We start from the raw sequence: 14,489 nt of genomic DNA on the forward strand, positions 1-14,489 counted from the left end.
TAACTTGATTAGGTACATCATTGGGTACATCCATAAAATAAAACTACGTATAAACGTAATATAATACCTAAGTTATACACAAAAAATTCGATACATACAATGTAAATACACAGGAATAGTTTAAAAGAATCTGTTTATGACTACTTGATAAATATATTTTAATTACAAAATACATCACAATTATCATTAATACAATCGTAAAAATACATTTTCATCGACACTAGTTACTAAGGTAGTGAATTAAAAGCTGAAATACTAAACAATAGTCTATAATTATTTAAAGTGAAGGTCAGATTGCAAAAAGAAGAATTTTTGACGAATAGACTTTGCGGAAATACATTTTCTGTTTTATGTAAACAATGTAATTAAATTGCTGTTTAAAATGCAAGCATTAAAGATGTATTATTTTACATGTCTATATTATGAATGGGAATATCCATTTTGAGAAATGTATGAATGCTGTCATATAGGTACAATACACACCTTATTAAAATCTACAATAGTTTATACATAGTATAGTTCTTATACTATGGTTGCTATATATAGGTTAAAGTCGTATTGAATACCGTAAATACCACTAGATTTTCATTATTTCAATATTAAACGATCGCATTCATTTGACAATAATAAGGTAACATTTGATTTTAACATTATAGGCTTAGATTAAGGATTGTTTTTTCAAATCAGGAAACCAAATGAATTATTATAGTGACAGTTCTAGAACTTTCGTATTATAGTCCGCCTTTATTTGTCCTTATATTTTAATAACATTACATTTTTTATCGCCTTGTTACATCACATATTTTTATAAGCTCATACATGGTCTTTCCGACATTTAGAAGGCTCTTACACTTTAAATTTAATTACCATATGTATTTGGTTTTGTGTTCATAAATTCAAAATTTAAACTTTCTTCAAAATAAAATGTTTCAACTATCTGAATATTATTTTTAAACATTGCAAAAGAGCTATAACAAATAATAATAATTGACAATAATTTCGAAAAATAACAAAAATAAAGGGTGCTATGCTGCCACCAGCATCACAGAGCAAGTACCTAATATATAGACCAGCATTTGCAAATATATTTATTATAAGACACTCGTGTGAACTTGACATTAACAATATCGAAAGATTAAATTCATATTTAGATGTTGATTTTTGATTTACATAAATTGGTTGCTGAAAAAGTAATCAATAGCTTTTTTTGCTTGTTATTCAGGATAATAACAAGATTACCACACATAAGTTTTGCAGAATTTTAACAATTAGAATTTTTATTTATTACGATATATTTTTATTCATAAGTAGGTACGTTATTTACCTACAGATACTATAAGTAGCACTATTTCGAGTATTTTTTACCCAAAGCTTGCCCAATAATCGATAAAATAAATCGAATGTTTATAACGTAAGCAATCATTCAAAATGCATATATATGCAATATCCTTGATTGAATTGCGCACATACTTTACAATTTACATAATCAACACGTTCTATTAAAAATGACGACAAAAAAGATGGCTGACGGGCTTTTCAAAATGAATAGGTACCTAAAAATGAGGTCTTTGCACACACGCGTCGCGATCTCTGCTGTCTGCATTTAACGCATGCGTGTTAACTATTAGACTGCTCGTCAACAGATAAAGGTTGGCCCGATTTACCTATTTTATACAGGTTTAGGAAAGAAAATACACCTAGTAGAAAAGTAGCGAACGACTCTATCGCGTTTGAAAGTACGTCAGTTCAAAAAATAATACATTTTATGCAAATACTTAGTGAATGTTTTACTTTTATTATCCCTTCGGAACATAAAGTGCATGTGGATTCCATTTCTGATATTAAAAGTTACAAGTCTAGAGCCCAGAGAAAATAGGAATTTACCATTCCTATAATTGCTCTAAAATGCGTTTATAGTCTCTTTCGGGAAATGATTGGTAGCAATAATTTTACCATTTTGGCAGTTACAGCTTATTTTCGAAGTTCCTCTTTAAATTGTCTATAATAAAAGGGGAGTAGTACAAGGGTAGCCATTTGCCAACATACAAACGACTGATACAGGCCGTAGATTAAAATTATTTGACGGTCGGCCAAAAAATATGATTGCAAAAAAAAATACATCAACCGGGTTTAATGTTTTAGAAATTACATAAATTAATGATTTTTACCAGTTCACAATTAAAATTATTTGTCTTAAAAATGTCTCATTATTTAAATTACATGTTATTGTTGTAAAAAAGTAATAAAAGTGGCGGCATTTGACACAAATAGGTATTCTTGCAGTAGAGTGTTTTAGGAAAACCTTACGGCAGTGATTATTTTTAAGTTTTGTAGGTAAATAAAAATTGGTTGTATGTAAAATAGTATAAGTAAGTACTCTTATGCCTGAACAGTATTTAAGTAAATATATACCTACTGAAACAAACAATTATAAAATTTTTAATATTTTTTGAAAAATGAAGAAGTAGCGTAGGTATTACGTATGTCATATTGTCATAGTTTTTAACTCGAACGAACGCAAAATAAAGATTAGTTTGGACTGTGTTCTGTTGTTTTTTTTTATTTTATTAATTAGTTTAAAAAAACAACAATATGCAATGCAAAAACAAAAAAAAAACACGATCTTGAAAAGAGGCCAATGTATAGGAAGTAAAAAATATAAGTATATTACTCATTCGCAAATGCACCTACATAATGCGATTAAAAAAATGTATGGGGGAGGATATCTTCCCCTTTGAACAATTGCACTCTTTCTGTAATGCATAGCCTTACATTTAAAACGTAGGGTCTTATAGATACGTAGGTACCTACTTATTAGCACTTACCAGTACATCTTGCAAGTTATACAATAGAAGGAGAGCTTTTATATCTCTTTTATTACTTTTTAATGCAATAAGGTTAATTTTATATATTTCCTGAAAGTCAACAAATTTAAAAATTAGTGATAATAACAATGAAAAATCGCTTTTGACGTATTTTTTAAACCTATTACCTAAACTTATCTATATTTTTTTATGAACAGATAAAAAATTGTATTTTAATTTATTCAAATAATGTGAATCAAAGATATTGTTTTGTACATAGTTGTAAGACATCGTTTTGAATCGCTAAATATTAGAAAATTCCAGAATTAAAATTTTTTTTGTTTACAAAATATTACAAAAGTAGTGCTTCCAAATACCTAGTTAGGTATATTATTTTAATAAGAATCAATTTAATCTTGTTTAATATCTATTTATCTTAATAACTTTATTAAAGGAAATATTATAAATTCCGTAACTTGATTGCCAGACATTCGCGTACAGATCAACCCATTTGGCTTAAAAGATAAAACCTTTCAATTATGTTATCAGACCATTTACATCTTAATTGCTCTGTGCGATGTAATGAGATAAAACAGGCTCTATACAATAAGTGTTATCTATATATATATATCAATCATTATATCGATGTTATTAGTACAAAGAGCCTCAAAATTAGACTATATTAAACATACTTTTTTTCATTTTATTTGATCTCCATACGACCTGTCTTCCTTGCACCTTAATTTTATGTTCAATTGAACAAATGGTAAATTATTTATAGTACATTATTAGCACTCATTACTTTCCTTTTACCAAACTCGTTCGATAACATTCATTTTCAAGCTCACTCGTGTAGGTGTTATAATTGAATAATACCTATAAACTTTCATATCGCAAAAAACTTGCTTTCACTTTTCGCATCCCATTGCAAAATAAACACAACCTCGATAGTTATTCTCACGATAACGCACATCGAGGCCAAACATTGTCATTTAAGCCTCTTCTGTTTCGAGTAAAACTGGTAGACTATTGTGTTGGCACGCGTCTGGTGTGTGGCTCGAAAAGGCAGAGATCCACGCTTCTAGATCCCGCTCTGAGCACAGGAATTTGGCAGATATGGCATTGTCATAACCCTTTTGCCTGACGAAAAACCCACTATCCTTCTCGACCCGCTCCACGGTCGTGTTTCTCAGATTAACAACCCCTGTCGGCTTCGATAGACGCTTCCTGGGGTATATTACGGCGAAATGTTCGAGAGAAGTTCTGTACACGACAACCCTGACGTCCTGGCGTATCCCGCCAGGTCCTAAGAACACCATAAACCCCTTTTTCACTTCGGCGTCGCGGCTTTTCTTGCTGATGCCCGGACCGAAATGCTCAGCACGGCACGTCATGATATCAGCCGGCATCTTATTGTTGCACGAGCATAACAATGGAGCGAACCGAATTCGCGCGAAACGTGGTCTTCTCACGAGAGATGGAAGTGAACTGAATTTAATCAGAGGGAGCCTTCCGCGGCGGCGCATCGGCTGCTCTCGGCCCGGTTCGTTGAATTGCATTCACTAGCTCTGGAGGTTTATCGGCTAGATCAGAAATAATTCACAACAGTAGCGCATAAAATTGCTGTCCGAGATTGAAGCGCTATTGCACGCCTCATAAGCGAAGCGTTGAGGTGGGTACTACTGTCACTTCGCGCAAAACATCTGATTTTTCAAACTTAAAATGTCTTTATGTATCATACATTGCACTTGTAAGATAATACATACACACACATATTAAGAAAAAACACTATTTTTAACATTCATGATATTTTTGATGTCATTTTTGTTATTTAAACTAGTTAAAAAACAGTTTAAAAAAGTTCTGTCTTGGACGTCCGTGTGTCTGTATGTGCGGAGGATTTTCTTGTTAACACGATAGCGACCGAAATACTTTACTAATCGAGTCTTTTTTTTTCTCTTACGCTTGAGTATGATCAGGAATAGAACCCTTTCATTTTTCAGGGTCTGATTCGATGTGGTTTAATTGTTATTAAATAAACAAAAAAAAATATCGACTGTTCTCCATAATTTTAGTATATCTATATATATTCTTTATTATTTTTTTTTTTATATTTATAGTGTACTCAAAATTCACCATTATAAACTCGATTCTTTATACTATAAGCCAAGGTTTAAAAAAAAAAGTTGGTAGTCAGTCCCTTAAACCTGCGCAGTTTCACATCAAGCTAATGATGAAGGAAAAATAGCTCAATTATTACGGTACCGCTTTCTTTACTTTTCCAACTGTTTTATTTTATTTCTTTTTTATATTTATAGTGTACTCTTTATAAATAATCAATTTTATTGTAAAGGATGAGATTATGAGGCGTGCACTTTTGGATTTTCCAAACTATTTATTTTTCATGTTACAGACGGCTGAATAAGTAAATTGTGGCTGGTAAAACCCCCAGAAAATTTCCAGGATTTCTTTACTCGTACATTTATACCATTCATATTTTAATTTCGAACATAACGTACATAAGTTTTTAACCATGTTTCGTAGACGCCTCCCACACTTGTGATTTTATCATCAATATGTATATCTGATTCACCAAAGCATGATTATAGAACCCATGTTATTTATATAACAATCTAGTTAATCGTTATTCGTTAACTAATGTAGTTATGCCTTCCAATATTTATGAGGAAAACCGAGACCTGTCTCCGTTTCATTTATATTAGAAAGCTGAATTTGCATTCATAGTTTATGTGTATTAAATGTAGATTTATAGCAGTCTTACTGTAGGAGCGTAGGGAGAGCAACAACCTTATTTATTTGTATTATATCTCAAATCCCTTGATTTGTGCTTTGAGATCTATGAAAGCAACCAAATACAAATTTTTACAAAAAGTACTAGGATTGTCATATCATTATCTGTTTGAGTGAGCATAGTAAACAATTTTACATAGTTAATCATTTTTAATTGATAGCAATTTAATCAATCGAGCAAGACATTATTATGATTTAATCCAGTTTCGAATAAACTATAAAATAAAATATGAAAAAAATGTGTGCGTGTACACACGTAAGAAGTGAAACTTTTTTATGACCTTATTTTTCAAAAAATAATTTATTATAGGTACTTATGCAACTTTATAGAAATACGTCGTCGAATCACGCGTGGTAGGGATAAGAAAAAGATGGCGCGTAACGGAAAAATGTCACGCGTAGGTAACGAAAAAATGTAACACTCAATTTTTTTCCAACCCCGATAAAAAAGTTTCACTTCAATACAGTCGAATTAATTAAGAACCTAAGAACCTCCTCCTTTAATAGGTACGCTTTTATAAGTTTTATCTGTATGTTTGTATGTAACCGACTCCTTTAGACTATATTTTGATTTTTTCACGTGACTAATTATTGTGACCTCTTGCAAAATATCAAAGATGTAACATTAAAAACGTGTTTCGTAACGTATGGATTCACTTAATTGATTATGAACCGATAAATTTAGTCTGGCACGCTTCAGACAGGTTGACGTTGTTACACGTTTATTAATTAGCAAGTAACATAATATTAAACAATTATGATAATTAGGAAAACCGAAAAATATTTTTAAAGATACCTAAGTACAACCTGTGGCACCAGTTACCAGTGGGTAATCAGGTAAAAAATGATGTTTGTTACATGATGAATTATGTCTTAGATAGGTACCTACTGAAAGTATAAAACTGAAGAGTTTGTTTATTTGTTTGTTTGTTTGTTTGAACGCAAACGGTAATCTCAAGACCTACTGGCCCGATTTGAAAAATTATTTCGGTGTTGGACTCGGGTGTTGGATAGCCCATTTATCGAGGAAGGCTATATTCTAGGTATATATTATCATCACGCTAAGACCAACATAAGCGGAGACACGCCGCGGCCGGTGAAACTGCAGAGCGCAGTTAGTGTTATATGTTTTGGCTATAAATGCTATAAAACTAGAATATCAAATGTTTTCATAATAAGTTTTAGTGTAAATATTTTAGATCATCTTAACCTTAGACCTTCTAGAAGGTCAGTAGCAAATACTAGTATGTCTACCTACGTAAGTTAAATGTCGCAGTAATGTTATAAGTTTACCTAGATTTAACAAACCTCTTATTAGCTGCATGCTATTTTAATAGAGTTGTGTAATTAACCGACTTCAAAAAAAAGGAGGAGGTTATCAATTCGGCCGGTATGTTTTTTTTTTTTGTGGAATTAACCGACTTCAAAAAAAGGAGGAGGTTATCAATTCGGCCGGTATGTTTTTTTTTTATGTACCTATGTACACCGATTACTCCGAGGTTTCTGAACCGATTTACGTGATTCTTTTTTTGTTCGATGCGGGATGGTGTCGAATTGGTCCCATAAAAATTTTATTCGGATAGGCCCAGTAGTTTTTATTTTATAAGCATTTTTGTCTGTAGGTATTTGTAAATTTTGCAAGTGCAAGTTTGAAGTCGGTTGTTTTTAACGCAGTTATCACTTGTTTAGATTGTAGCTTTATTAAGATTATAAAAGATTGATAATTTGTATTCACTTCGTAGGCAAATAAATAACTTTTTGAAATCGTTACATTAAATTGTAATCTTATTATAATATTGATATGATTTTAAAAGAACAACTATGGAGTTTCTTTCCGGTTCTTCTCCATAGATACTGCTTTCCGAATCGGTGGTAAATGTTAAAAAATGTAATGACGATTCAAGAGTGCTTCTCGAAGAAGTCTAATTGAATAAATAAATGTTTGAGTTTGAGTTTGTTATAAAATTGATATTTTAGCTGGTATTTTCACGTATTTATGTAATGAGTCTAAAATATTCTAAGATTTAAGGCTATTAATAGATAATATAGAAAAATTCATAATATAGAACTTCAGTGAGTTTCTTTCGATTTTATCATTTGTATTTCCTTTTCAATTGTATATAGTACATAATACAATTAATTTTTATACTATAAAAAAACCATGAGAAAATAATCCAATTAATCTTGTTAGATTTGAGAAATTCAACGTCTTACCAGTCCTACATAATTAATTATTTTAAATACCTGTAGTAAATTATCCTATACCTGTAGTTATACTTGGATAGTTGTACAGCTTCTACAATCCATACTAATATTATAAATGCGAAAGTAACTCTGTCTGTCTGTCTGTCTGTTACTCAATCACGCCTTAACTACTGAACCAATTTGCATGAAATTTGGTCTATAGATATTTTGATACCCGAGAAAGGACATAGGATAGGTTTTATCCCGGAAATCCCACGGGAACGGGAACTATGCGGGTTTTTCTTTGACTGCGCGGGCTATGTCGCGGGTAGAAAGCTAGTTAAAAAATGTATAAGTATAATTTTAATTAAGTATTCCATAATGCAAATGAGAAAGAAATGAGATATCTCAGAAAACTGTGACCTTTTTATAAAGCTATGAGGACGATAAATATAACGAATCTAGACTCTATCTCTAGCATGTCTTGGCCAGATATCGAACTCAAGCCAAACACATACCTATCCAAGATGAATATTTCCTTCCTGAAGAGAAAAGGATAAGTAAAGATAATAATTTAAGGGTCGAAAATATAATATGTAACGATGTTCCTACTATCTATTCGTAGTCTTCACTAACGCTTAAAAAATAGTCGGTAGTAGGAACGAGGACCAAGCGGGTTATTCTTTGACTACGTGGGCGAAGTCGCGGGCGGAAAGCTATTGATAATGTGTAGAAATGATATTTATCCACTATATCGAAACACAGCCCCGGAATTGTAAAAATAATAGCCCAAATTCAATGCATAATAGAACACGTGATAATAAAGAGATATTTACATTTATATTCACAGGCGTTATTTATAAAAACATGCCAGTGCCAGGTGTTGCCGTGCGAATGTGCAAAGAATGCATTATCATAACAAGATAACCGGTCGCCGTGGCTGCACATTATCAAAGGAATTGTTATGGTTATACACACCTGCATTGCATAATTGATTTTTAGAGATCATGGACCATGGAGCGACATTATAGAAAATTGCATCACTTTTAAGCGTAAATCTCTGTCTGTGGTTTGCCGTTTGATTCATAGGTACATAAAAGTGTTGTCTTCTATTATTATCTATTCCCTATTTCACTTGGTCAGAGCATCACGCGTGAATGGCTGGACCGATTGCGATAAATTTTATTTTGATGTGTTCATTATAGTTAAGAAAATTATCTTATGAAAGAAAAATGCAATCAATTTGCACCAAAAAATTATGAAAAAGCGAAAACATGACAATCTAAAGGATACGTAGTATATTACCTATTGCACAGATTAGATACTAGCTTACTGTATGGGCTGCTGAGTTGATATGATATGATATCCCATACACTCCTTTATTTGATAAGTTGATAGATTGATAGTTTGATAGGATGATGTAAAACCAGATATAGCTTTTGATCACTACTTTATTGTTGATTGATACTCGAAACTAATGATGATATAAATGATTAATGATATTTGATAGTTGATGATATTAATTGATAGTTGATCTGAAGAATGCGGGTAAAACCGCAGGGCACAGCTAGTATATTTTATAATTACTTAAAGTCGGCAATACATTTGCAGAGGGGCGTTAGAAATCTGCAATGTTCAAAGGAGTCCCACCGGACATTCTTTGCCGATTATGAAATGAAAAAAGAAATCAGGATAACTTAAAAATAGTTCGGCTTAAATAACAATCACCAAGGTGTTGCCTATTTGTTCTTTTAAACTTTTTTTTTATGTTAAGTAACTAAGTAACTACTTACATCTTTTAAGTTCAGCGTTTGTTTTTTTTTAAAGGAACCAAATATCCAGCTGGACAGGGTTTATTGATAATAATTGTACCACTTTATGTACAAAATTTAGACCGTGAAAATAACAATAAGGCCAAATAGGGTTGCCCTTTGTTACCGTTGGAATACTTAAAAAAAATGTAACTTGCCTCGAAACCCAAATCTTCAAATAGCTACCCGGTTTGAGTTAAATTGAAATTAACTATTAATTAAGTTTTTCAAATAAGTATTCTCTACACGCAAATTAATGACGATCTTGGAGATGAAGATAGATGTTAAAGACGTAGTGTATTGTTTATCAGACAAATTTTTAAAATAATAAGTTCATTAGTGATTATTTATAGTTCATTAATTTAGTTATTTTAATTTTTTACATGACGCCAACTTTTAGCTTTTAATAAAAGTGGATTGGCATAATATTTCATGGTTCTGAAAATTTTATATAAGTAATATATTTCTGTTACGTAAGTAATAAAATACCTCAGGTTTTATCTCACATTATTTTCTCAGAATTGACAGCCCTATTTCCTTTTATCTCGTATTTCGAGAATTCTGTATTCTCTCCCATCCCATTCAGCATTCAGTGGTTATCCGATGACGTCATTGTGTTTAAGCATCTGTTTGTGACACAAAGCTTTCAATTGGATCTTCAATTACAATAGTAAATAGATAATTTACTAAAGGAATAATAACGCATAGTTACGTTTTTAAAGGTACAAATAAGGAAAATTATACTTTCTATTTATTGTTATTTTACAGTAAAAGCCATACCGTAGGCTATTTTGTGATAGTTTGTTACCTAGTTCCGGCCCAAATAAAGTACTTTTTATTATAGTGGAGAATGCATTTGTGCATACCCAGAGCGACTTAGAGCTGTGGCGGGAGGTCGTCAGCTCTACCTTAACTCAATGATGTACATACGATTACAAATTATATGTACATACGTTTTAAACCTCACAGCTCACTACATTTAAACTTAACGGCTCGCAGGAAAGCACGCATTAGCAAATAATGTTTTAGTGCAGTATATTATTATTTATGACAGATCTAAACAATATTTGCTGATGATATTTGGAAAGTGGGAAAATACTGTAGAGTACCTACATTTAAAGAATCTTCAGTTTGCTGTATAATAAAAATAATTTTAAAATGCATTAACACCAATCTTCAGGCTCGATTTTGATCTTCACTTTCGGTCGAGTCGAAAGTAAGAGGTAAAAGTTCAAAACAGCAATAGAAAGTTTATTATTTTAGTACCTACGTAAATACTCTAAAATAGAATTGCATCGTGTTGATATTGTTCAATTTGAAGCTTTGATTTCAAAGAATTGTCCTTTATTTTGAGATATATACAATATCACTAGGTACATAGTATAAAACAAAGTCGCTTTTTCTGTCCCTATGTCCCTTTGTATAGGTAATCTTTAAAACTATGGAACGGATTTTGATGCGGTTTTTTTAATAGACAGAGTGATTCAAGAGGAAGGTTTTAGACTTTTAGTGTATATTATTATTAGCGTGATGATAGCCTATAACCTTCCTCGATAAATGGGCTATCTAACACCGAAATAATTTTTCAAATCGGAACAGTAGTTCCCGAGATTAGCGCGTTCAAACAAACAAACTCTTCAGCTTTATAATATTAGTATAGATTGAAGATAGTTTGTCGTAATTTGAGATGAAACATTTTTTGCTGTTTTCCTATTTTCAACTTCTTAAATCAATCCTCAGTAGTATAGTGGTAAGTATTGCCTGTCACGCAGGCGACAGGTGTTCGATTCACCGCCAGGGAGACCTTTTTGAACATCAGCATATCAAGATGAATTAATCTAATATTTTTATATCAAAATGATATAATATTTATTAGTTTTTATTATGTGTTTTCATATACTTTGTATATCTGGTCAAGTGGAAAGAAGACCTCAAATCAACTATAAATTTTATTAAATTTGATATGAATTACCTACACGTTGTAAGGAACGGGGTTTAATAAAAGTCATAAAATAAGAAGAAATCATTTATTTCCCTTCAAAATCACCTAACTTCATCGATATGGCTCCCGTCTGAGAGATTAAAACAATCAAAATTACTTAACACTAAATCCATTTTCCAACTACAATCCAAACATTCTGTAACATTAATTTATACAAGACAAAAATCTCAAATTAGCCGAACATGTTAAAATTTAATCTATTAATTGTCAATAACAAACATTATTATTTTATCTACTTTTGATTTTTCTAAAAACCTACCGTGTAGCATTGAGGTATTATTATAGAGAGGACACCACGAACAAAATCTATGCGACAAGCGCGGCCGCGGCGGCTAGTGAGTCATACACTTTGTAGATATTCTGCCTCTTATTACTTAAAAATTAAAACCAATCAATGTAACAATTAAATATTGTTTATTTTATTAAAAAAATATGATTAAACTTATCAATTGAAACCAATCAATGTAAAAAAAATTGGTTTGAGACGATTGACTCTAACTCGTGTTACAAAAAGTTGAGTAGCGATGGCCTCTCTAGTACGTAGTACATAGTAACTCAATGCCGTGTAGTCGGAAAGGGAAAGCTTTTAGGAATACATGAAATTCGTTGTTTGGAATTAAAAATTAAAATTTCAAATGTTCCTAATTTAAAAAAAAGGAATCTTACCAATAAAAAGCGCGATAATCGAATAAATACACTTATAAAAAATCAGTTCTTCAATGTTGCCATGAGTATAATATAGAAGTTAGTAAATAAAAAATAAATATGTGAAAAATAACCTTATATAGAATATACAAGTTACATCTAAATACAGATAGCATAGAAAAAAAATATTGAGCATTTTTACACAAAAATGAGTGCATGGTTTTTGATAGATACATTTTTTTTAGTGATGCAACGAATACGAATACGAATATTCGTATTCGCCGAATAGTAGACATTTACCGAATATGCGTATTCGGCGAATATAAGAATATTTAAAAACGAATATTTTTGTACGCAACTCAATCTACAGATTTAAAAATTGCGTGTAAAAATATGACGTGTGTAGAGGCCCTTAACCGCAACGACCTCAGGCAACGACCGACTGCTGATCCTTTTTTCTTAAGAAAAGAACGAACTAAAAACTTTTTTTCAACGGCTGAAAAAAAAAATCGCCTAAAACCAGAAAATCTACGAATTTTGTTTTTTAAATTAAAATTTTACTATTGTAAATTTTAATTATTAGAAGAGTAAACATTCATTATATAAATACGTCTTTTATTACCAAGGCGAGATATTCGTATTAGTATTCGTATTCGCCGAATAGTAGGTTTGATATTCGTATTCGTATTCGTATTCGTAAAAGTAGTATTCGTTGCATCACTAATTTTTTTATAAAACTTTTAAATAATTTTTGTTGATATTAATTTTATTTGTTATCGTAGAATGTAGCTTCTATCTGTTTTTGACGTGACAACGTCTTATAAATTGGTTTGCCGGGTGACACTTCAAGAAACTGCGTTACGCTCCGCTCACGTTATGCGCTCACAATGAGAGCGAGTGAGAGGCACGCGTCCCTTCCACTCGGGCATGGTTAGCCCGCCTAAGAGCGAGAGAGACAGACATAAAAAGTCGTTGTCACGTAAAACTTTCGCCCGTATACCGACTTTACAGGCAACCAATTTTTTTTATATAAAATATTGCATAGATATCTCGAGTTAAAAGCCGATTCCATATTAATGATATTCAAATTTTAAAATTTTCAAATACTAACATGTTTATAATCGAGAAATATTAACATTATCTAAATCGTTCCAAAAATTTCTCGAGAAATTGTTCTAACAGTACAAAATATATAAAAATTATTGATATTCATTTAAAACATAAATACAAGTTTATTAATTATTAAATGTGAAATAAAAATGAATTAAATGAATAATTTATTTATAAAAACGTATTAAATAAAATTGATATATGTATTTCCATCGCTGTTCTTCCTAAAAAAAAACCACAAAATTTATTAAAAAGCACTCGACACTACCAGATCTAAATATCGGATAAAAAATTAAGTTATTTACATATTTTATCTAAAAATATTACTATTATTGTATAAAATGTTTTAGTTTCTAATTCCTATGAATTAAAACCAAAATGTTCATAATTTGTAATAATGAGTTAGTTTTACACAAAAGTGACGTCACTCGTACATTAACTAAGGTACAAAAATCATGCACTCGCATATATAATTATCTTAAAACTATAGATTATCTGTAGACAATACAAACTTTCTAAATCTAAATATATTAATGTGTTACCATTTCACTAAAAAGGATTTTAATATTCATATAGGTGTAATAATATCCTTAGTCGTGGTTTTATATGGCAAGACTATTTCGTAAAATTAATTAAAATTCGCAATAATTATAATTTTAATTTAATCAAAACATAATAAATATGTTTCATAAATTATTAGTATCTTATTTCAAAATATAATTAACATATTTTTATGAAATGGCAACACAACCTACAAAACTACCATGTTAAAAAAACACTGTTAATTCTTCTCTAATGGAAATTACTATAAGAATTTCATCTAAAATAAAAGTCCATCGTAAAACATTAGTGAACTGACCACAATATATTTTTTATTTAAATACATTTTTCTAAATGAATACAATCTAAAAAGGGGTATATTTTGTATCAGTGTTGCAATAATAAATCTTGAAATTTGCTCTTAAATTCATTGAAAAATTCAAATGTAGTGTAAAATTTTAGAAATACAAATGCGTCTTCAAATTTTTAAATATATGTGGCAACACTGAGGGTATAAAAATTAAGGTTATTGAAGTTAAACTTCTTTTGGCGCGATGGAGAAAAATGATGAGAGTGAATTGT

At 30.8% G+C, this 14,489-nt stretch overlaps 1 protein-coding gene across 1 annotated transcript; it reads right to left on the bottom strand.

The window, feature by feature from the left end:
- Positions 1 to 713: 713 nt before the first annotated feature.
- LOC123701367 lies at positions 714 to 4,338 on the bottom strand. The gene has a single exon (XM_045648803.1). It carries the CDS (start codon positions 4,328 to 4,330, stop codon positions 3,797 to 3,799), a length of 534 nt encoding a protein of 177 aa, XP_045504759.1. The 5' UTR covers positions 4,331 to 4,338; the 3' UTR covers positions 714 to 3,796.
- Between the last annotated feature and the right edge of the window lie 10,151 nt (positions 4,339 to 14,489).

The sequence above is a fragment of the Colias croceus genome, chromosome 21 (genome assembly GCF_905220415.1).
Source record: "Colias croceus chromosome 21, ilColCroc2.1".
Classification (NCBI taxonomy): Eukaryota; Metazoa; Arthropoda; class Insecta; order Lepidoptera; family Pieridae; genus Colias; species Colias croceus.

Coding starts and splice junctions, on each gene's coding strand:
- LOC123701367 (XM_045648803.1), bottom strand. CDS start 4,330: ATGCGCCGCCGCGGAAGGCTCCCTCTGATTAAATTCAGTTCACTTCCA.